Source organism: Cydia splendana, chromosome 3 (assembly GCF_910591565.1).
Source record: "Cydia splendana chromosome 3, ilCydSple1.2, whole genome shotgun sequence".
Classification (NCBI taxonomy): Eukaryota; Metazoa; Arthropoda; class Insecta; order Lepidoptera; family Tortricidae; genus Cydia; species Cydia splendana.
The window spans coordinates 2,481,678-2,505,106 of NC_085962.1; the positions used below are offsets into that span (position 1 = coordinate 2,481,678).

Consider the following 23,429-nt stretch of genomic DNA (forward strand, 5'->3'; position numbering starts at 1 on the left):
GGGTCTGAAACAAGTTTAAAAGAACTAAACTTTAATAAAAAGGACGTCAAGGACATATTCTTATTCCTTTCATTACTTTAAATATGATTGACTTAACACATTCACTGCCAAGAACACGTATGTCATTTTGTACTGGAAACGGGGCGCCCGGCACCGTAAGTGTTAAGGTGTAGGGTTAGAACCGGTGGTAGTTTCTGACATTCATAAGTGCATTGTAATATGCCTAAATTGAAGAATAAAGACTTTCACTTTCATTTGGTAGATGTTACTAACCTTGCTAACTAGCATGTCCGTCTCGTCGAAGTGTCGGCCGAACATTTTGGGTGATTCGCCCGGTATCGGTTCGATTTTGATGCAGACTTCTTGGCCCTTCCGCCCCGTTTCTACTTGCTTGTGGTTACTTACAGTTAATCGATTATAAACTTTATTAGTAAGACATAAGGTTGTTACTAACCTTGCTGACTAGCATGTCCGTCTCGTCGAAGTGTCGGCCGAACATTTTGGGCAACTCGCCCGGTATCGGTTCGAATTTGGTGCTGACTTATTGGCCCTTTCGCGCCGTTTCTACTTGCTTGTGGTTACTTTCAGGTTACTTAAAGTTAATCGACTATAAACTTTATTAGTAAGACATAAGGTTGTTACTAACCTTGCTGACTAGCATGTCCGTCTCGTCGAAGTGTCGGCCGAACATTTTGGGCGACTCGCCCGGTATCGGTTCGATCTTGATGCAGACCTCTTGGCCCTTCCGCGCCGTTTCTACTTGCTTGTGGTTACTTTCTATTGATGTCACGATGCCGAGCTCCACGAACTAGACAAATGGAAAATAATTCAGTAGGGTAATTCGTTAATTACTGGCCACCTTATACTAAAATGGATTTTGTTTATAGGTGAATAGAATTGATTTTTAGTTTAGGGTGGCCAGTTATTAGCTCTACACCGTGTTTTTATTGAATTCCGTTAACTTCGGGGTATAGTTAAGTACGTTTATAAGAACTAAATGGCATAGTTAATTTTCAAAAAAAAAAAATTTTTTTTGTTTTCTTTTATGTTTTTTTTTTGTTTAAAAAGTAATTAAATGTAGCATATAGCGTTGTTGTAACACGGGCATTACATTTAACTCAACCAAACAATTGAAATCTGTGACATATCAATGTCATTTCGTACATCAATCGACCGAGATTGTACTTAAGTTTAGTAGCAAATGTATGAACTCATTCTAAACACTAATCAATATGTAAGCCGGCCCTAAGGCAAGTGTACACGCTTGTAGAGGCCTTATAGGAAAAAAATAAATTATGGATTATCTCCGAAATGGACTTAATTAGAACATCGGTGTCTTTGAGAAAGTTACTTGATTTAAGCTCAGGAATGCACCCTTGAAATTAACGGAAATCAAAAAAAACACGGTGTATATTCAGTAGTAGTAGCATATTTGACCACTTTGGCTCTTATAATTTAAATCTTTATTTATTATTTATTTCATTCTACTTGTAATAGTGCTAAGGTAAACATCTACTGAATGACACTAAATTCTAACTTCTGTTAATAATGAAAATAGTTTTTTTATCTTAAAATCCACAAGAAAAGTTGGGGTGGAAAAAGTCGCCATCAAATTTCGCAATTTATTGAAATTTTATATGTTTTATCATATTATGTATCAAGTTGGGATAATGTTAATCAAAAACTTTGGACATTTAACCTTTTCGACACCGTGTCAAACACAAAAGGTGTCACGCGGACGCCACGTCACCGAAGTGTCAAAAATGAAATTGAACTTTATGCATATGCACGTAGGTCTATGTTGCTCTGTGGTCTGTGACTGATTAATCAGTCTTTGGCGTTGAACTTGCGGTGCGGATATATCGGTCATTGGCGTCCAAAAGGTTAACGAATCTACTACATTTTTTAAGTTACCTCTTGGCTGGGAACGCAGATAGGAGTCCCCTCCTTAAGGATGCCGCCCTCGATCATCACGCCGCACACGATGGGGTCGCGAGAGTTGAACACGAACTGGGGTAACACCTGCACGAACACAAATCAATAATAATAATATAATAATAATAATTTCAGCCTATATACGTCCCACTGCTGGGCACAGGCCTCCTCTCGTGCGCGAGAGGGCTTGGGCTATAGTCCCCACGATAGCTCAATGCGGATTGGGGACGTCACATACACCTTTGAATTTCTTCGCAGATGTATACAGGTTTCCTCACGATGTTTTCCTTCACCGAAAAGGTAGTGGTAAATATCAAATGACATTTCGTACATAAGTTCCGAAAAACTCATTGGTACGAGCCGGGGTTTGAACCCACTACCTCCGGATTGAAAGTCGGACGTCATATCCACTCGGCCACCACCGCTTACAAATCAATAAAATGTATATTATATGACTATAAAAAATTAAAAGTTAAATTTTAATATCGTTGATATTATGTAAAATGGAACTAAATTGCAATAGAGTTTGACTCTACTTATCGAACAAATCGATGCCGGTCGTGTCAAATCGTTTCAGTCGTGTCTAATTGTGAATGTATGTTTACTTAAAAATCTTATTAACCTTTTGAACGCCAAACGGCGCATCCATTTGCCATGCCACTGACGCCACTGGGGTAAAACATCGACGTCAAATGCCGTCTGTGGCGTCGTTGTCACGATTTTGCGTTGACGTCAATTGCCGTCGGTGGCGTTCAAAAGGTTAATTATTATACCTTTAAAGGAGCAATTTTTGTATACATATTTATATATCAGAAAATGCGCATTATTCAGTTTTTATGTTTTCCCAGCAAAGCTCTCTCACATATTATTACTTATCACCAATAGAATCGATTATATGGCCTTGGCAGACTTGATCGAGACTCGTAAAAAATCGTTTCTAATGTGCATTGTCACAACCCTATAATTTCTTTTTGACATGTGTCAGACTACCCTTCTAGCTTGAAAAAGACTATAGTATAGTTTGTAGCTTTCTAATAGACCCCGACGGCTAATCCTTTGTCTATTGTTATGTAAAACCGCTCGTGCCACGTGCCACAACCACCTGCATGCTTCAAATAGCGAGTCGAACGCTACAGAACCAGTCTAAAATGTGTCATCGAGATGCGTAACAAAGGCGCGTTATCGGAGAGCGCACCTACACTGGTTTTTTGAGCGTTGGACTAGCCCGCGCTCAGGTGCCAAATAGAATAATTAAGACCCTTTTTTGCAGGTAAGTAGCATACGGTTTTACTTAACAATAGACAAAGGATAATCCTTTAGAAAGAACTTGAAAGAAGGTAAACGATCTTGACATGTCTATTAATTGAAAAACGCTTTTTAAAAATCAGTAACTATTACTTAAGAAAACAAAAGAATATAAATGATCGTATTAGATTCATAATTGTTACATATTTGCCGTAAATTATTTTTAAAATGTGTTCTTCAATTAAAAGACACATCAAGATTGTTTACCTTATTTCTAATGCTAAAAAAACGAACTATATTAGAAAGCTACAAACTATACCTATATGACATCTATTTTTAAGTTTACAAAAGTCGTATACCCTCATTTTGCATGGGAACACAGCTATATGCTTGAATTCTTCTCTCTTCTTCTGTTTCAGTTCTTCCCTATAAGCTGTGAACTTGTCGAACAAGTGGTAAATGATGTCGGCGGCGAATATTTTCACGCCTACGTTGTCCGCCATTTCTTGTGCGTCGCGTTCGATCTGTCAAAGGGATTTGAACGTTATTTACAGGCAATTAGAATTCATATTTAAATAGGAGATAATGATAAACATGAGGCTGTGAATCACAATGTGGTCAGCCATTTCTTGCGCGTACCGTTGAATCTGAGTATAATGTCAAAGGGATTTGCACGTTATTTACAGGTAGTTAGATTTCATATTTAAATGGCAGAAACGACATGTGGTTAAAGCATGAGTGAAAGGATTTGAGCCTTATTCACAATATTTAGGGTTTGTATTTTAACGGCAGCGAGAAAAACATGAGGTGAGCGAGTTAATCCAATTTGAAATTTCTGTATGGTAATTACATGTCACATTTAAATGGTAGTAAGAGAGATATGAGGTTATGGACAATTCAAAGAAATATGGTCCTTATATACAATAGTTACGGTTCTAAATTAAATGGCAGAGGCAGTAAACATATACAAAACCCGGGGTTTTCGGTGCCGGAATGATTTCGTGTATAACTTAATTTATTCTAAAAACTATGAATTAAAGATAGGTAGTAAACTCCAAATGTGTCGCTTAACTTCGAACTCGGGTAAATCCATTCGACCCTCTCAGCAAATATCTACTAAAGGTAATACCTTTTCTTAATACCAAAATCGCATAATCTGACAGATGGAGTTACCCGAGTTTTAAGTTAAGGTAGGTATATGAGACTAACATACCTTTACGTCGAACGCTAGAATGGTGGCCCACTGAGAGTCGTGTTCCAACATGGCGGATGCTTTCATGACGTCACGCTTTACCACCGGTCCTATTCTGATGGCCGAGTACTGAAAATAAATAGGGGATTTAAGTATTACATAAAACTGGCTTTAGTGTAAATTCTAATTCTATTATTAAAGCCCGAACAAGCGAAATATACCAAAAAACGTAGTGTTGGGAGAGTTAAAAAACTTTACAACCGAGTGTAACATAAAATTTTTCGCCATACCAACGCGAGGAAAGTACTAATTGTAAAACATTACAAATCGAATCTCAATAAATGCTAATTTCATTAAAATTTTGAATCATATTACTTTACACTTTAGAGAATAAAATGCAACTTTGCTATTCCTTTTTGAAGAATACACTATTCTATGGTAAAACATATAACTTACAGGTATCTCCTGGTCCTCAAGAACTCTAGCAATGTCTCTAGCGAGCCGAGAGTGGAGGCTTGAACGTACACACCGCACTCAGACAATTTTATTGAAGAGAGAGCGAGACTCTACATATGACTCTACGTACTCTATAAGGTCGGTGCTTAAAAATGGTACTTACAGGTATCTTACTGGTCCGTAGGAACTCTAAAAGTGCTTCTAGCGAGCCTAGAGTGGAGGCTTGTACGTACACGCCGCGCTCAGACAGCTTTATTGAAGAGAGAGCGGATTTCAGCTCACGAGCCACTTCTTCTCTGTAAAGACATGAAACAAATATACAACGCTGAACCAACTTGCTAAGTGGGCAGTGTTCAAAATGAACTGTAAACAACATTATAGTTAACAAAATAAGAGAGAGAGTTGGCAATATCAAATATTCGCTCGCTCGCTTAGTCACATCCGTTGATGATTTTACATCTACATGTAAATTTATTGCCTGAGCATTTGCTATTTTTTGATACGCGGAAACCGTAGTCTATGGATCGCCAACTTTAGATTGTTCCGATATAATTGGCTGATTTCGCTAGTACTCCATAATGTCGATCATACTATAACATTGCATTGTCATCGAAGTTACTTAACCCCGAAATGACAATCAATATTCAATTAGAAATTATAAGTTTACAACCTTGAGGTCGTTTTTAATTGTCCAATTAAGACTCCTTGGACTCTAGGAAATCTAGGGGTTCAGCATTCTAAATCCCGTTCAATAGGACAACCCACCTCTATTTATTTATTTGAAATTTAAATCAAAATCTATAATATATCTTGTATTTTAATTTTAATCTATATCTTGCGTGCATGATTCTAAACAAACATTATAATAGGGTATTTGACTGTACCTATTTAAAATAAATTATTTTACACCATGCATGAAATAAAGCACCTGAAGATTAATAGAAAAACGTGGACAGCAGTTATTATTAGACACATTTTCTATTTTTAAACCCGTATATAACTATAAAGAGTAGGTAATTTGACTGTGACGTCACATGCTAGTGTTTCATATAAATTATATAGGAGCAAAATCGTTTTGACAGTTCGAAAAAAGAAACTGATTTGACTAGTAGTCAAATACCATATTAATAGCTTACTTCAAGACGTCGATCTCATCAGGTTTCTGCGCCACGAGCAGATTCAAACCCGCGATGGCTTTTTCAAGCTCCTTAGCAGCGATCTTCACCCCCTGCGCTCCTACTACTTCTTTGTACTCCATATACGCGTTCTGGTAAAAAGATAAATATAAAAGTTAGGACAAATATAAATGCAGCTAATATAATAACTGGCCACTGTTTAGTAATTTGTCCAACGTATCTGTAATTTTCGTACAAAATTAGCACAAAAGCAGGATTAAATACCGGCTAATAACTGGCCACCCTAAACTAAAAATGAATTCTATTCACCTATAAACATAATTCATTTTAGTATAAGGTGGCTAGTTATTGAACGGTGGCCAGTTATTGAAAGCTTATACTATAATGAATTCTGTTTATAGGTGAATAGAATTCATTTTTTGTTTAGGGTGGCCAGTTATTAGCCGGTATTTAATCCTGCTTTTGTGCTAATTTTGTACGAAAATTACAGATACGTTGGACAAATTGGGGCAATAGAACTGTATTTTTAGTATCCGGTATAAGCATAATAGGAGGTCTATGCCCAGCAGTGGGACTGCGTGACGATGGGTTCGTCCTTACCGACCAGAACCGTAGAATCTTCTTTCCGAAGGGTTCCGTTGAGCAGGATAGTGTCGATCGTCGTACCGAACCCCTATCTATATAAATAATAATATACTTGGTCAAGCAGATCTTGTCAGTAGAAGAAGGCGGCAAATTTGAAAAAAGTAGGCGCGAAGGGATATCGTTTCATAGAAAATTTGTATTTCGCGCCTTTTTCTACTGACAAGATTTGCTTGACCATCTATATCTGGGAGACCGAGAACTCAAAAATGCGCGTTTTCCCAGAGATAAGACCTAGCTAGATCGATTTTTCGGACCTGAAAACCCCCTTATAGCAAATTTCGTCGAAATCGTTAGAGCCGTTTCCGAGATCCCCGAAATATCGAAATCGTTAGAGCCATTTCCGAGATCCCCGAAATATATAAATATATATACAAGAATTGCTCGTTTAAAGGTATAACTATTATTACCTTGACTCTCAACTCCTTCATAGGTTGCGGCATGAGCAGCGATCGGATCTGGGTCACAATCGGACCGTCTGTGCCCGCGAGAACCATAGTCTCCCCTTCCCGAAGGGTTCCGTTTTCGTATTAAAATGACAGATCGGTTTGACAAATCGGGCAGGTGAGCTGTCATTTTAGTATCTAGGTTCTAGGATATAAGAAAATGTTCCTAGAAAAGGCCACTTTAACATTCACCAACCCGGGACTGACCGGTTAAACCTGCAGTTACCATGGTTAACAGTACAATTTGACACTGTGTTAACGGTTTAACCCGGGGGGGTTAGTGGGATGGTGCAAGGGCGCTAAAGGTAGATAGTAGGTAAGGTAAGTTTGTTAGTTACCTTGACTCTCAAACTCCTTCATAGGTTGCGGCATGAGTAGCGATCGGATCTGGGTCACAATCGGACCGTCTGTGCCCGCGAGAACCATAGTCTCCCCTTCCCGAAGGGTTCGGTTTTCGTATTAAAATGACAGATCGGTTTGACAAATCGGGCAGGTGAGCTGTCATTTTAGTATCTAGGTTCTAGGATATAAGAAAATGTTCCTAGAAAAGGCCACTTCAACATTCACTAACCCGGGATTAACCGGTTAAACCTACAGTTACCATGGTTACCAGTCCAATTTGAGACCGGGTTAACGGTTTAACCGGTTAGCCCAGGGTTAGTGGGATGGTGCAAGTGGCGCTAAAGGTAGATAGTAGGTAAGGTTAGTTTGTTAGTTACCTTGACTCTCAACTCCTTCATAGGTTGCGGCATGAGCAGCGATCGGATCTGGGTCACAATCGGACCGTCTGTGCCCGCGAGAACCATAGTATCGCCTTCCCGAAGGGTTCCGTTGATGAGAATCGTGTCGATCGTCGTTCCGAGACCGGGGATCGCCTTCACCTAAAAAAAAGTAGATCGAATTTAAATAAAGAGTTAACAAATCGATTGTAGAAGAAATGTCAAGTCTTAAGAAACAAGACCAAAGTGATCCCATACGTGTTCCGTGAACAAAGTTTTGCACGGAACACTAAAAATCGTGAGAATGAGTTTTTATAGCTATACTAGATGGCGCTGTACGGCGCCGAAACACATCGCTTGCCCAATATTACAGGGTTCTATGTTACATTTTCAAGATAGTTGAAATTCGACTTAATGTCACTATGACAATGTTCAAATTTCAGTTCGATAAAAGTGAAACATAGAACCCTGTAATATTGGGCCAGCGACATGTAACATGACGATGATGATGATGTAGGGGGCCGTAAAACGCCGTTTACGTCAGCTGTTTAACTAGAGCATAACACTGTCGTAGAATTCACACACCTTATTCAATCAATGAATCTTTGGTAGTACAGTAAGTTTTTTGAAAAAAAAAGGCATTGGTGATACAAGTTATTGTCGCTGACTGTACTTTTCTTGCAATAGACAACTGATACTCGTCGAGGCAATAGGGAATATTAGGCAAAGCTCTGCGTAGGTGGCACTGCTAGCACACACAGTAAACAAACCTCGTTGACATCATCAATGACACATCATTTGTCTAAGAGGTCAATCACATGGCCTACCGTGAAACACGACAATCGAAAGTTCGGTTTCTGTCTCTCTATCACTCTTGCTTATTCGATCGATATAGAGGCAGATAAAGAAATTTCGATTTTCGCGGTAGGCCACCTGTAAACAAACCGCCTTGGTGCACCAATGTCATAGTGACATTTTTTTCAAAGCCTGTTTAAGGCCTAGTATGTATAAGTTACTTTATGGTTTACTAAACAAATTAGTGCTGCACTCTGGCGGCAGAACATTGCAGTAATACTCCCTATTCTAAGAAACCCAAATACAATTAGGTTGCGTTGTTTTACCACAGATTACCCATGGACATATCTTGTTTTCATAATATTGCATTGACACCCAACTTACTTGTGAAGTTTCATCTCAATTGAATAATCGGAAGTGGGTCTAATTTAGCTTGCAAAATTTTGATCCGAATAAACAGTACAAAGAAAAACTTCAAGTTAAGTAAAAGCTTGTAAAAATAGTGGCTTTTACCAAAGAGAATAGAGTGTATAGAGGCGGATTGTCAAAGTAAATTATGTAGCCACTGTAAATTTACTGCCATCTTTCGACAGAAGATTAAAATTGTTAGAACGCCATTTGACTTTGATCGTTATTCTTTCACTGATATGTGTTAATTTGTTAAATATTGAAATTAACGCCATACGCTCGACTGTATGCTAAAGGTTATGGCGCCATCGCACGAAAATAATGCACCATACCATTGGCCTACTCTCGAGTAGATGGCGTTTATATTAATATTTAACAAGTTAACACATATCAGTGTAAGAATAATGATCAAAGTCAAATGGTGTTCTAACAATTTTAATCTTCTGTCGAAAGATTTTTTATTTTATTTTATTGATTCATAAAATTTACACAGCATTACAGCGGACTAATACACTGTGAAATTTATAATAGACAGTATTTATACAAACAAGGTACATGATACAGTCTAGAAAGAACAAACAGAACAAAATGTCAGAAAGCAAAACTAATACAAGACAGATGATTCAACGCTTATCCAACGCCTCACAGAACTTCATACATTCTTTACACAGATCCATCCAACTACTTGCAAATACATCACATTCCGGTGCTGATGCGAGGAGCGCATTAACGATGGCAGTAAATGTACTGTGGCTACATAATTTACCATAACAGTAACTCTCTATTTCAAATTCTCTTTGCTTTCACTAATGCGTGTAGGCAAATCTTAGGTTTTACCGGTAAATCCTTCCCGGTTATTACCGGTAAGTACTTAGGGCTTAGTAACATATGGATAATCCCTTACCTCAAGAACTGTAGCTAATAGCTGTTGGGAGAACACCAGTCTCTTGTGCAAGGGCCCCTCGCACGCCTGCACGATCATCGCCAGGAGGTTGCCCATGCCCTCGCCCGTCACCGCCGAAGTGGGGACCAGAGAGACGTATGAACGGGGGTCGGGGTTTTCGTAGAACAGCGCTGCGTTTAGACCCTGAAATGAAAAATAAATTATGCAGCGGAAATGAGAATATTGAGATGGATGTGTGGAGTGACGAGACAGGATCGGATTAAGAATGAGTATATAAGGGGAAGTTTGAAAGTAGCACCAGGCGTGGCTCACTCCGCGATTTCGTCGCTTTGCAACAGGTAGCTACAAGTACATCCGTTCCACACCAATTTTGGTGGCTAGCCATAAGCCGCGCGTGGCGCTGTCGCTACCTAGCGGCCATATCTGTCCTGATCGTAACAGACGCGTTTCGTTAGAGAGTGAGTCTTCTGTACCTAGTACTATTATTTATTATGTGGTAGCACCAGTAACGGAGAAGATGAGGAGTAGTAGGTTAGCGTGGTATGGGCATGTAATGAGGAGGGATATATAGGCAAAAGAATGTTAGGGATGAATGTTGATGGACGGAGACCGGACGGTAGACCCAAAAAACGATGGATGGATTGTGTGAAAGAGGATATGGGAAAGAAAGGAGTGAGTGCCGAGGTGACGAAAGACAGAGGAGAATGGAAGAGAAAAACATATTGTGCCGACCCCACATAACGTGGGATAAGGACAGGGAGAAGATGAAGAAGAAGGAGATGGAGCACAAAATTTCATGAGATTAGAGGAGGACACATACGAGAGCTTTCTTTGACAAGCTGAAACGGAATGGTTAGCGCCTGTTCGATCAATAAGGTGTTTGACTACTAGTCAAATCAGTTTCTTTTTTCGAACTGTCAAAACGATTTTGCTACTATGGAATTTATATGAAATACTAGCATGTCACGTCACAATCAAATTACCTACTCTTTATAGTTTTATACGGGTTTAAAAATATAAAATGTGTCTAAAACTGCTGTCCACGTTTTTCTATTAATCTTCTGGTGCTTTATTTCATGCATGGTGTAAAATAAAGGTTTCAGAGTTTTAAAAGACACATAACATATACTTATCTGGGGTCTACAGATAACTTGTCTGGAGAGGTCTTTTAGCTCGATAGGTAAGTCTCCCATAAATGGATTTTTATTGTCAGGATACCTGATACTTATTGAAAAATTACCTGTTCAGAAAACTGCAACATACATCCTTGCTTCGCTTCTCAAACTCGATCTGCGTATTAATAGTAGCCTGCATTTTCAATATATCTCGAACGTCTTTACGTTGAGCGCTTTGCCAGTCGTATAGACGATCTATATTATTATTTCAGGATACCTGATATGATCTATAAATTACCTGTTCAGAAAACTGCAGCATAAAATCTTTGCTTCGCTTCTCAAACTCGATCTGTGTCTTGGCAGCCTGCATTTTCAATATATCTCAAACGTCTTTACGTTGAGCGTTTTGCCAGTCGTATAGACGATCTGTATTATTCAGGATACCTGATATGATTTAAAAATTACCTGTTCAGAAAACTGCAGCATAACATCCTTGCTTCGCTTCTCAAACTCGATCTATGTGTTGGCAGCCTGCATTTTCAATATATCTCGAACGTCTTTACGTTGAGCGCTTTGCCAGTCGTATAGACGATCTATATTATTCAGGAGACCTGATATGATTTAAAAATTACCTGTTCAGAAAACTGCAGCATAACATCCTTGCTTCGCTTTTCAAACTCGATCTGTGTGTTGGTAGCCTGCATTTTCAATATATCTCGAACGTATTTACGTTGAGCGCTTTGCCAGTCGTATAGACGATCTATATTATTCAGGAGACCTGATATGATTTAAAAATTACCTGTTCAGAAAACTGCAGCATAACATCCTTGCTTCGCTTCTCAAACTCGATCTGCGTATTAGTAGCCTGCATTTTCAATATATCTCGAACGTCTTTACGTTGAGCGCTTTGCCAGTCGTATAGACGATCTATTTTGTTGAGGGCTACTATGAACGGAGTCTTCTTTTGTTTGAGTAGGTTTATGGATTCTATTGTTTGAGGCTCTAGACCGTGCATAATGTCTACCACCTGAAAAAATAAGATTTTTTTATTGTACTAAAGTGTAAAAATTATTGATCCTTTCAAATACTGTCTTAAGTCACTATTTTTGTAGAAAATGTAGCACTGCTGGCTTAAAATAAGGTTGAAAGGGCCAAATATCAGAGCCGAGCCGAAATTAGAATAGTTTACAAAACATAGTAAGGCACAAAAATAAAACATTAAGTTCATAAATATCTAACTACTTATTGTAATAAAAAATATTACTAATCAAGTAAGCATAGCGTTGGCAGACTTTTGTCATGATTTTAATATAGGTACTTCATATGTTCATATAAAACTGCAATATATAGGTTAAACCATTTTCCCCCCAATTAGTACGAGTGTCAAGCAGGGTAATGCTGTATAAAATAAAAGGTTAAAATATAATAAAATTCTTACCAAGATGGCGATATCACAGAGCGAGGAGCCTCTGTTCCTCAGATTGCTGAAGGACTCGTGGCCGGGCGTGTCGATGATGAGCAGGCCGGGAAGTTTGAACGCGATCTCGTTAACCTGTCAAACATTTAGAACCTTATTATACCCCGTTTTTAATAACCTCAAAATTATAATTGTTCTAACCTCAAAAGTGGGTATAATAACCTCAAAATTATAATTGTTCTAACCTCAAAAGTGGGTATAATAACCTCAAAATTATAATTAACATTATAATTGTTCTAACCTCAAAAGTAGTGATAGTTAACTTTTTCTTCCGAAATGCTGGGGTTCCTATGATATCTAATATTGCGGTACACTCGCCATCAGATATATCGGAGCGGCCACGGTGCTCACAAATATATGAACACGCCTCTATTGTCAAGGCGTTAGAGTGCGTGTCCAGATATTTATGAGCACCTCGGCCGCTCCGATATATCTGATGGCGACTGTACAATTATTATATTTTTATTTATCGTATGGCTTCGTTACATGTCACTGGATTCAAAAATTTATTAAGCATGCTAACAACTTATAATTAAAATTTCGCCCTACTCAGGTAAGCAGCCGCTTCTTCAGCCAGGATATTGAAGTCATTCACATTGCCCATATATTTTGTGAGGGGACATTCCAGCACTATGTGTTCGATGGTCTGGTCTGGGTGTCCACACTCGCAGGCAGGAGAGGCGCTCCAACCCCATTTGTGCCAGTGGTGTGCACAGTTACCAATTCCGGTTCTGAAGCGATTAAGGGCGGACCATACGCGGCGGGGCTCTTTGAAGCCGATAGGAGGTGTTTGAGGTGTGAGATGGACGAGAGGGCTTATTTGGTCCATATGGTGCTCCCATTCTGCTTGCCACGCCTCCACCAAACTCCAAGTGGTTTGTTGATTGGGCATCTGTAGAGCAGGAGGGTTTCTGGACTTCAGCCTTTGATTAGTCATCTCGTTGAGGTCTCGGTGGATGGGAAGGTTAGAGCACCTGAGCGTTTTGATGGCTTCTCGGTGAAGGCTATTGTTCCTACGGAGGTGTGCAGGAGCTATGTTGCCCAGAATGGGGAGCCAGTGGGATGGCGTAGGCTTTAAGCATCCGGTAATTAGTCGGAGTGTTTGGTTTAGTTGCGTGTCAACGGCTGAGGTATGTGCACTGTTCATCCATACTGGGGCGCAGTACTCAGCCGTTGAGTAAACCAGAGCCAGAGCCGTAGTTCGAAGGCAGGATGCAGTGGCTCCCCAAGTGGTGATATCTAATATTGCGGTACACTCGCCATCAGATATATCGGAGCGGCCACGGTGCTCACAAATATATGAACACGCCTCTATTGTCAAGGCGTTAGAGTGCGTGTCCAGATATTTATGAGCACCTCGGCCGCTCCGATATATCTGATGGCGACTGTACAATAATATGTTAAGGACACTATAATTCAGTGCATAGTTACTCAGATTTAATTTTGGAGGAAAAAGTTATCAATACTTTTGAGATTATAAAATTTCTAATCTGAAAAAAAAGGAAAATAAAAACTATCCTATGTCCTTCCCCGGAAGTCAAACTATCTCCATACCAAATATCATGTAAATCGTTTTAGCGGTTAAAGTGTGAAGAGGAGAGACAGACAGTTACTTTCGAATTTACAATATTAGTAATATGTATAGTTATTTTAGCTGGCGTAGAAGCATTTTTTTAATGCAACCCGGTAATTGCTTTAGACTTTCAATAATAAACATGATATTATCGCATAATCATTGTGCAAAAGTTCTGCAATTTAAATATTTTAAATGAACAACAGGGACAAAATGATGACATCCGCTCGCAAAAACACAATTTTGTAATGTTCAGTGTTCTTTGAAACATGTACGAGTTCAAATGTTTGTTACTAACTGCAGTTTTTTTCACGTTATACTGGACACATGTCATAGTAAGTTTAAATCATACCTTTAATGAGTTTTAAAAGCTTAAATTTATACTATTCATTTTAATAAAAATATGACAGTACACAGACAGCATTAAAATACTTAGAATGGGCCTTACCTAAGTAGATCAAGGGTTCCGTACATTACCCAACTTTTAACAGTGTATCTTTTTATATGGAACTTGGATGAAATGTCTTTAAAAAACCCGTAGGGGTCGGATCAAAAACTAAGTAATTAAGTGCGACTCATGCTTGACTGCACTGAAAAAACACGTCGAGATCGCGTATTCTTTTTCTAATGCTCAAAAACGAATTATACCTACTTAAAAGCATGTCATATGTATATTGATGTTTGTCGTAGGTTTACGTACTGTATGTTAAGACGATTTGTATTATTCAGAGTCTACAGGTGATCCCTGAGCGAGCGACGGTGACGCACATCAATGAGAAATACATATACCCGAACGGAACCCTCAAAGTGAGGAGATACGGCAGGAAAAGCGCATATTACGTCAACATGGAGGGAACCACCAAGATGGAGTTTGGCAACAATGTGTCAGTAAGTAAAGATAGAGGACAAGCGTTCCGACTTTAAAAATCTGATCGTGAAAGGAGCTTAACTTCAATTGTACAGACTATAATTCAGGCCAGTACCTAACGCGTTTTTGAATAACGCCATTATTTCTTATTTATTTGCAGTTGCACTTGATTTTCTTCGAGTTTCTGCACAACGAGTACAAACGTAGCTTCGTAGAAATGAAATTTGAAAAGATATGCGAGTCCATCAACAAGGACCCTTACCTCGGCAAGGCGTTTCAAATGATAGGCATGCCGTGTCCTTTACCACCGGTTAGTAATAGTTATTTTTCCGGCCTAGTCCGGCAAATATGTACGAAAATTCATTGCTGTCGCACTTTGCTTAAGCGCGCATCACGACGTTTTACAGATTTTTTTAAATTCGCTTAGTCTCGTCCGGGAATTGAACCGACCAAAAATAAAAATAATACTCGCTATTTTATTTATTCCACTAGTCGATACAGTTCATGTTAATGTTAATATTTCTCCAAGAAAAATTAGGTTTACACTCACCCATCGTACAAAATATCCATAAAATAGAATATTAAGTATTTTTGAATTTTACTATAGCATTATGGCATATGGTATTTTACGGTGGGGTGGTGCTTCAGAGATAATAGTACATTACTACAGAGGCCGGGACGAAAGGGGTTGCCGGCCGAAGACATATAGACGGCCGAGCGAAGCGAGGCCGGATAGGTCTGAGCGCGGGCAACCCCATTTCCCGCCGAGGTATGTATAGTGCTTTTCTCAAACATGCAATGAAATAAATAAAATAAAAAATCCACGAAACCCAAGTTTTATTTATAGAAAAAACTAAAAGTAAACTACACCCAAAATATAACCAACACGTACCTATATCATTATCACGCGTATGTTTTACACGAGTCGTGTATTTTTACTACCCGTATATTTTCATGTATCTTTGATTTTTTCGCCTTGTATCCGTCTGACTGTCGTTTTCACATAAGTTTACATAGTCTTTCATGTTGATATCATGTTTCACATACATCGTTGCTTTATGCATGGAGTAAATAAGTATAATTTCCACAGTGTTGACGAATTTGTAGTTACATTCATTTACAATATGCCACAAAACTGTTTCTAATAAACTGTAAGCCATTTTTCTTAGTTTCTCAAATAATAAAATTGCCATAAACAACCATATACTAACTTCGTCTTTGACTTGGCGGCAGAGGCAGCAAGTTATTAAAATCAATTCTGCTTACGCTGCCAATTCCAACACCTACGATTACAATTAATATTAATTTCATTATTTCGTCGGAACTCATATTAAAGTCAAAAAATCAACAACACACCATAAATCCAATAAAACAGAATGAATATTTTTCAACTTTACCTCCATAACAATTTAAAAAATATAACTACGCGTGTTTGAGTAGACCTTTTTACCGCTAACGTTTAGAGGAAATATTTTAAATGTTAATTATTTGTGTAGTTAAATTTATAATTTAAAATTATAGAATGTATTATTTATTAAACTCATGTTGATTTTATACAAATAAAACTGCAAATTATAGCAAACATTGTTTTTTTTTTTTATTATAGGCATAGTGGCAGAGTGTCGTTACGAACCATAAAGCAAATACTGCCTCTAGTTTTTTTTTAATGGATGAATGACACGATGCTGTGTCACAAATATCTGTGAAATGAAAATTAAAAAAGAGGACTTTGCCGGCCTAGGCCTGCAAGATGTGTATGAAATTCCATTAACGACCTTTTGTCCTAGCCGCACCTGAAACGTCATACTTCGCAGCCTATTATAAGGAACATAGCATCAATATTTCATTGCATGTTTGAGAAAATACCATTTTTGTTCTGCAGAAGAGGGCTATTCGAGCAATATACAAAATGAACCATAGAGACTCACTTAGAGATAAATTTAAGGAAATTGACATAATGACAGTGCACTGTCAATACATTTATGAGAATATTCTGTATGTACATAAAAATATTGTAAATTTTAGGAAAAATTGTGAAATTCATAATATTAATACTAGAAATAAACATAAGCTCGCAGTGCCCTTCACTCGGCTCCATAAAATTAAAAAATAATTCATGGGTAATTGTGTAAGATTTTATAATAAACTTCCTAACCATATTACTGAATTATCTATTAATAAATTTAAGAATTATGTAAAGCGTAAACTCATTTCTAAAGCTTATTATACCACACAAGACTACATGAATGATAATACAACGTGGGATTAATTGTTATTCGAAATGATTATTTATTTATTATGTTGTTATGTTATTTTTGACATTTAGACTAAGTATTTTTTATATTTTTTTTATGTTTGACGATCCTTTTGTGAAATTCTTAGTGTTAAATTTGATCTGTATAATAATCCAATGTTATTATGGAATAATATTAACATCAATAAATTGCTCTGATAATTAGATTAAGATTAATTACGATTCATAAGAGCTTGTTGCTAGGCCTACATGAATAAAGTATACCGGGTGTGGCCTGTAACACGAGCAAATAATTAAAACATAGATTGTACTCCTCAAACAGTGACACTTTTGTTCAACAACTTTTAAAAATTATGCAGTATTTAGACTCCCTATTTTTCATACAAAATAAATATTGTCTTCAATGGACGCCATCGCCACGCCATATCATTGTGATTGACGTTGCTTGTCACGTCTTAAACATAACAAAATTCGCAATACATTGCGTCTTAGAATAAACTTTAAAGTGTATTAAAAATCAAACCACAAGTTATTTTTAAAAGTCGCTGAACAAATGTTAGTCAGTATGAGGAGTACAGCCTACAGTTTAATTTTTTGCTCATATTACAGGCCACACCCGGTATTTTGAGTTTTGAGTTTTTTTGAGTTTTACGTCGGTTCGATTCCCGGGCGAGGCAAGCGAATTTTATCTTTGAATGCAGTTTTGTTTCTTTTTAATAATAAAAGAATGTGTCCTTTAAGTAAAATGAGCTAACTTAAGGCTTTAAGGTACTTTCCGTCCGTGGCCCATTATTTCCACACTGTAGGCAGGGGGGTGTCACTACGCAGTTTAGGTACATTTGGCCGGCGGCCTCCCGGGTAGGGCAGGCGTATGGCAGTGGGCTGCCGCTCGACCGCACGACAGTCGTGTCTCGTGGCGCTCGCGCAAAGAAGATTCACGGTTCGTGCGCGGTTATAAGTTTCAATTTTGTTGCAGGCGGCGAGTATAGGTATAATTTTATACCTAAATCTGACTTTTGTGAGGGAGTGAATTTTCTGTACGGTAGTATTATTAGTTATTCTTTGCTGTAGGTATATGTATGTATACCTATCCACCAAATTGTATCGAATTCTGACGATTAAAAAGACTACCCCAAAATAAAAACTGGACCAAATACGTAATGATTTAATATTTCACAGTACACATGGTCCTATTTTCCCGCACTAGTGCGTAAAATAGCACTTTTCGTGCGAATGTCAAAAGTTAAAGGGCCATATGTACTGTAAAACGTTGTACGATACACGTGCGAATAGGTAATTCGCCACTCGTTTCGAATTTCCTCTTTTCCGCACTTGTATCGTAAATAACTATTTCAGGGCATACACAGGATGATGAACATCACAGTGCCCGCACAGGACTTTCCTAACGTGTGGCCCTTCGAAAAGTGCAAAGTGGAATTCACATTATTGCAGAACCAGAACAAGGAAACCATGGCCACTGTAGACGTATTTGTTTTGTTCAAACAAAATCCTAGAATTAAATAACTGGGCATTTTAAATGTTAATATATATTTCCCTTTTTTTTAAACGTGGGTCGTACCACATTATTACAATCTATAAATTGTAAATATGCACATAGTTCATCATCATCATCATCGTTGATTTTTTCATTGTGATTGACATCTGTATTTTCATTTTATAGATTTGAGGCATTTTATTTAAAGTTTTGGAATTATTGTGTTATTTCTAAAGTATATTCATCCTTTTCCTATCATGTAAACTAAAATGTAAACACTTCTCGAAGACATTATCAAACTTTTCTCTCTTTTATTTTCTGTTTTTCTTTTTTTTTTCTTGTCTTTCTTTTTTCTCTAGTCTTTTTTTTTCTCTGGAATTACTCAATAATCATCACTTATAATGTTGTTGTATACTTAAAGAAACTCACAAAGTATAATCAACCAAATAACCACTGAAAAATATAATTTTTAATAAGATTTTCATCAATAATCGCAATAATAACGAACGGATCACCTCAAAAACATCTGACATTACGATGTCTACATTTTATATGGATTTGACGTTTGTTTGTTTACATTATAAGACACGTAAGCATGAATATACACTCTATTGTGTTCACGCCGCTTCACTTAATTTTAAGTTTATTTTAATTTAGACCTTATTTCCACTACACAAAACACATATTTGCACTGTATCGAGCCGCACCTAATATCGGTTGATATTTAGCCAATCACAGCACCGCATCCTCACGACACATATGCCGGGGCCTTAAGCTCCCAGCACTTGCGTTTCAACATTACTCAAAGCCATTATGTCAAAATATCTAAGGACGGGGCCCTGATGGGCAATAAGAATGGGGCCAGTACAGCGGTGTCACGCAGACGAATCCGAGCCAGCAGTCTAACGCCACAACGCGATTGGTTGATGAGTTCGCATCACGCGCGCGATTGGTTGCAACTAGTTGCGTTAGACTGCACCATTGGCTCGAATTCGTGAGTGACACCGCTGAACTAGCACCATTCTTAGCGCCAGTCTTTAGATATATGTCAATTGTCAATGCTCAGAGCACCCATAACATTGTATTTTTTAGTTATATTAAACAGTACTATGCAATATAATTTGTAGTTTTGTCTTTCAAAACTAAAAACTCCTTTTTCCCATCTGTACCACTCAGAATCACGAGCACTTTCGACATAGGAAAAAAAAGTGTCCCAAAATTTCTCTCCTATTACTGTGTAGTATACTGTGTAGGTAGAGTTAGACCAAGAAAAGTCTGCAGAGATTTTGATAGCCCACGCAGTGAAAGTGTTATTTTAAACGTCAAACTTCTATGAAATTATGGTATGACGTATAAGTAACATTTGCACTGCGTGGGCTATCAAAATCGCTGCAGACTTTTCTTGGCCTCTAAAAATATAGATCCTTGTACAGTCACCTGCAAAAATATGTTACTCTTTGAAGGCCGCAAAAATATGTGACACGCTCTTATGGAAATACAAATAAAATCGTGTCAGATATTTTTGCGGCCTTCGTTGTGTAACATATTATTGCAGGTGACTGTACAAACAACATGATATACTTATACCTGCTTAACGTTTAGGTCCTTGTACAGAATTATTTCAATAATAGTCTCAATATCAGTAATAATGAGGGTAAATTACCCGAATCATTTCTAACATTGAGCATAACAATGCACTATCAAAACAGGATATTTTATTTTAACAATTTGAGCTAACCAATCACATTTTTTTTAATACCATCCATGCCAATCATTTTTATTAGGGTTCCGTACCCAAAGGGTAAAAACGGGACCCTATTACTAAGACTCCCAATGTCCGTCTGTCTGTCACCAGGCTCTATCATGAACCGTGAAGTCCTATCTAGACAGTTGAAAATTTCACAGATGATGTATTTCTGTTGCCGCTATAACAACAAATACTAAAGAGTACGGAACTCGGTGGGCGAGTCAGACTCGCACTTGTCCAATTGTTTTCCATAGGTTTAATGATGCAGATTTTAGCTGTCTATCCAATCTCTCCATTTAGTTAACCCCGGGTTAGTAGAATGGTGCAAGTGAGCCTTAATAGGCACATTAGTAGCGCCTATCTGTTGTGTGATGCCCCCAGCTTCGCCATCTTGTAAGTCAGTTCTATGCAGTTTGTCCAGAATTTTCGTTCCAATAACCTAATACCACAGAATAACTAATAGTACTACCGTACAGAAAATTCACTCCTTCACAAAAGTCAGATTTAGGTATAAAATTATACCTATACTCGCCGCCTGCAACAAAATTGAAACTTATAACCGCGCACGAACGGTGAATCTTCTTTGCGCGAGCGCCACGTGACACGACTATCGTGCGGTCGAGCGGCAGCCCACCGCCATACACCTGCCGGCCCGGGCGGCGCGCCGGCCAAATGTACCTAAACTGCGTAGTGACACCCCCCCGCTAATACTATGATTGCTGACGATCTACTCACCCCTTTAACATGTTTCGTTTGCTCCTTAATATTTTCAATAGGAACATTAGTAGCGCCTATCTGTTGTGTGATGCCCCCAGCTTCGCCATCTTGTACGTCAGCTCTATGCAGTTTGTCCAGAATTTTGGTCTTTCCAATAACCTAATTAGGGTTCCGTACCCAAAGGGTAAAACGGGACCCTATTACTAAGACTCCGCTGTCCGTCCGTCCGTCTGTCACCAGGCTGTATCTCACGAACCATGATAGCTAGACAATTGAAATTTTCACAGATGATGTATTTCTATAACAACAAATAAGTACTAAAAACAGAATAAAATAAAGATTTAAGTGGGGCTCCCATACAACAAACGTGATTTTTGACCGAAGTTAAGCAACGTCGGGCGGGGTCAGTACTTGGATGGGTGACCGTTTTTTTCTTTGCCGTTTTTTGCATTATGGTACGGAACCCTTCGTGCGCGAGTCCGACTCGCACTTGCCCGGTTTTACTATGATTGCCGACTATCTACTCACCCCTTTAACATGTTTAGTTTTCTCCTTAATATTTTCAATAGGAACATTAGTAGCGCCTATCTGTTGTGTGATGCCCCAGCTTCGCCGTCTTGGACGTCAGCTCTATGCAGTTTGTCCAGAATTTTCGTTTTTCCAATAACCTAATACTATGATTGCTCACTATCTAAGTATCTACTCACCCCTTTAACATGTTTCGTTTGCTCCTTAATATTCTCAATAGGCACATTAGTAGCGCCTATCTGTTGTGTGATGCCGCCAGCTTCGCCATCTTGTACGTCAGTTCTATGCAGTTTGTCCAGAATTTTCGTTTTTCCAATAACCTAATACTATGATTGCTCACTGTCTAAGTATCTACTCACCCCTTTAACATGTTTCGTTTGCTCCTTAATATTCTCAATAGGCACATTAGTAGCGCCTATCTGTTGTGTGATGCCCCCAGCTTCGCCGTCTTGGACGTTGGTCCGACGAAGTTTGTCCAGAATTTTCGTTTTTCCGGTGTCGACGTGGCCGAGTACGCAGACGACGGCCGCGCGGAGAGGGTTATTCTGTTTGTTTAACTCGTTCTCTTCTTTGCGTTTCTGGGGGTATTTAAGAGAATTAGTTAGTGACGTGAACATTTTATTTTTAAATTGTCAGGAGGTCTTCAAACTACAGCCCGTGAAATAGAAGCCGTGGCACACAGGTCAAAAAGTCTGAAGAACCCTGGCTTAAGTTAAACATATTTAAATAATAATGTCTCAATGGAATATAAACAAGGCATTTTGATCAACTTACTCATAAAATGGAAATAGAAGAATACCACACTAAAGGATACCACAGGAAAGGAAGTTTCAAAGGATTTGAAACTTCTTGGAAATATTGTCAGTGTCATTAAGTAAGGATTTCAGTGTCATTAAGTAAGGTTGGTATACTCTTAACAAAGCAGAAAGTGATGAAAAGATTATCACAGGTCGAGCAGGTTATGTTAGCTCAGTCGGTTAGAGCGATCGGATCAGTGATCCTAAAAGACGCTAGCTTATTTCTCGCTCGAGTCAGTGAACATTCCATTTTGCCCGAAAATGTTAATTTCAACAAAAAATATCTTTATTACATAACACTATTCTATTAATTTCATCTTACCTCTAATCTCTTCAAGATAAGCTCTCTCTTTTTCTGGGCATCGGTCATCCCTTCATCATCAGAATCCTCATCAGAGCTGGAGTCTTCGTCTGAACTATCTTCTTCCTCGGACGAGCTGTCATCTTCTTCCACTCTCTAAAAAGAAACAAGTAAATAAAAAAAAGTCATTCAAAATGAAATGATACAGTGCTACGCAGTATAGACGTGTATAGCGATGCTCGCACAGGAGGCTTGCGGATCCGATGTGACGACCGTCTTATAGTAGTGATAATCCATTGCCATCGTATATTATCTCAGAAACGTTCGTATTTGTCATGTAAGTCATGTTACTTCAGTCAGCCTACCTATAGTGCGACATTTCCATACTAAATTGTTGCAACGTTTAAGCATTTTACGTCAAAAATGTGACAGTTACGCCCTCGATAATTTTCTACAATTTCTTGTAGACAATTTGTGTAGTTACTGTTGAATACCATAATACGTTACTGTGTAGTTGATTTTGCTCTACATATGACTCTACACTTCACTCGGCGCTCGGCGGGTTCGGGCTCCGGCTCCTTTTTTCGGAGGACTCCGCGTCCCATGCGTCTTTAATGCCTTTAAACATTACAACTCCTATGGAAATTGCATTAAGATTCAAAATGAACTAATGGATAAA

The 23,429-nt window shown here is 38.3% G+C and overlaps 2 protein-coding genes and 1 long non-coding RNA gene across 4 annotated transcripts in view; 2 read left to right on the forward strand and 1 right to left on the reverse strand.

Annotated features, from left to right (window-relative positions):
• Positions 1–23,429, forward strand: part of LOC134806460 (uncharacterized) — a 157,205-nt gene that overhangs the window by 59,744 nt on the left and 74,032 nt on the right. The window contains exon 3 of one of the 2 annotated variants that reach the window (XR_010146525.1): positions 930–1,137. The exons of the other annotated variant lie outside the window; for it this stretch is intronic. This is a non-coding gene — a long non-coding RNA (uncharacterized LOC134806460). Of the gene's footprint in view, positions 1–929; positions 1,138–23,429 lie in introns of those variants that run through there. 2 annotated transcript variants of the gene reach the window in all.
• LOC134806449 (eukaryotic translation initiation factor 5B) overlaps positions 1–23,429 on the reverse strand; it is a 74,215-nt gene that overhangs the window by 45,002 nt on the left and 5,784 nt on the right. Inside the window, exons 6-17 of the mRNA XM_063779730.1 lie at positions 22,772–22,906; positions 22,012–22,230; positions 12,432–12,545; positions 11,793–12,020; positions 9,879–10,061; positions 7,772–7,933; positions 5,965–6,095; positions 4,992–5,124; positions 4,394–4,501; positions 3,540–3,704; positions 1,915–2,022; positions 647–808 (exon numbers count right to left, since the gene is read on the reverse strand). Of these exons, the coding sequence (XP_063635800.1) occupies positions 647–808; positions 1,915–2,022; positions 3,540–3,704; positions 4,394–4,501; positions 4,992–5,124; positions 5,965–6,095; positions 7,772–7,933; positions 9,879–10,061; positions 11,793–12,020; positions 12,432–12,545; positions 22,012–22,230; positions 22,772–22,906 (1,848 nt within the window). The remainder of the gene's footprint in view (positions 1–646; positions 809–1,914; positions 2,023–3,539; positions 3,705–4,393; positions 4,502–4,991; positions 5,125–5,964; positions 6,096–7,771; positions 7,934–9,878; positions 10,062–11,792; positions 12,021–12,431; positions 12,546–22,011; positions 22,231–22,771; positions 22,907–23,429) is intronic.
• Positions 13,517–18,689, forward strand: LOC134806646 (uncharacterized). The gene is made up of 4 exons (XM_063779974.1): positions 13,517–13,555; positions 14,773–14,931; positions 15,072–15,221; positions 18,522–18,689. The coding sequence occupies exons 1-4, from the start codon at positions 13,517–13,519 to the stop codon at positions 18,687–18,689; spliced, it is 516 nt and encodes a 171-aa protein (XP_063636044.1).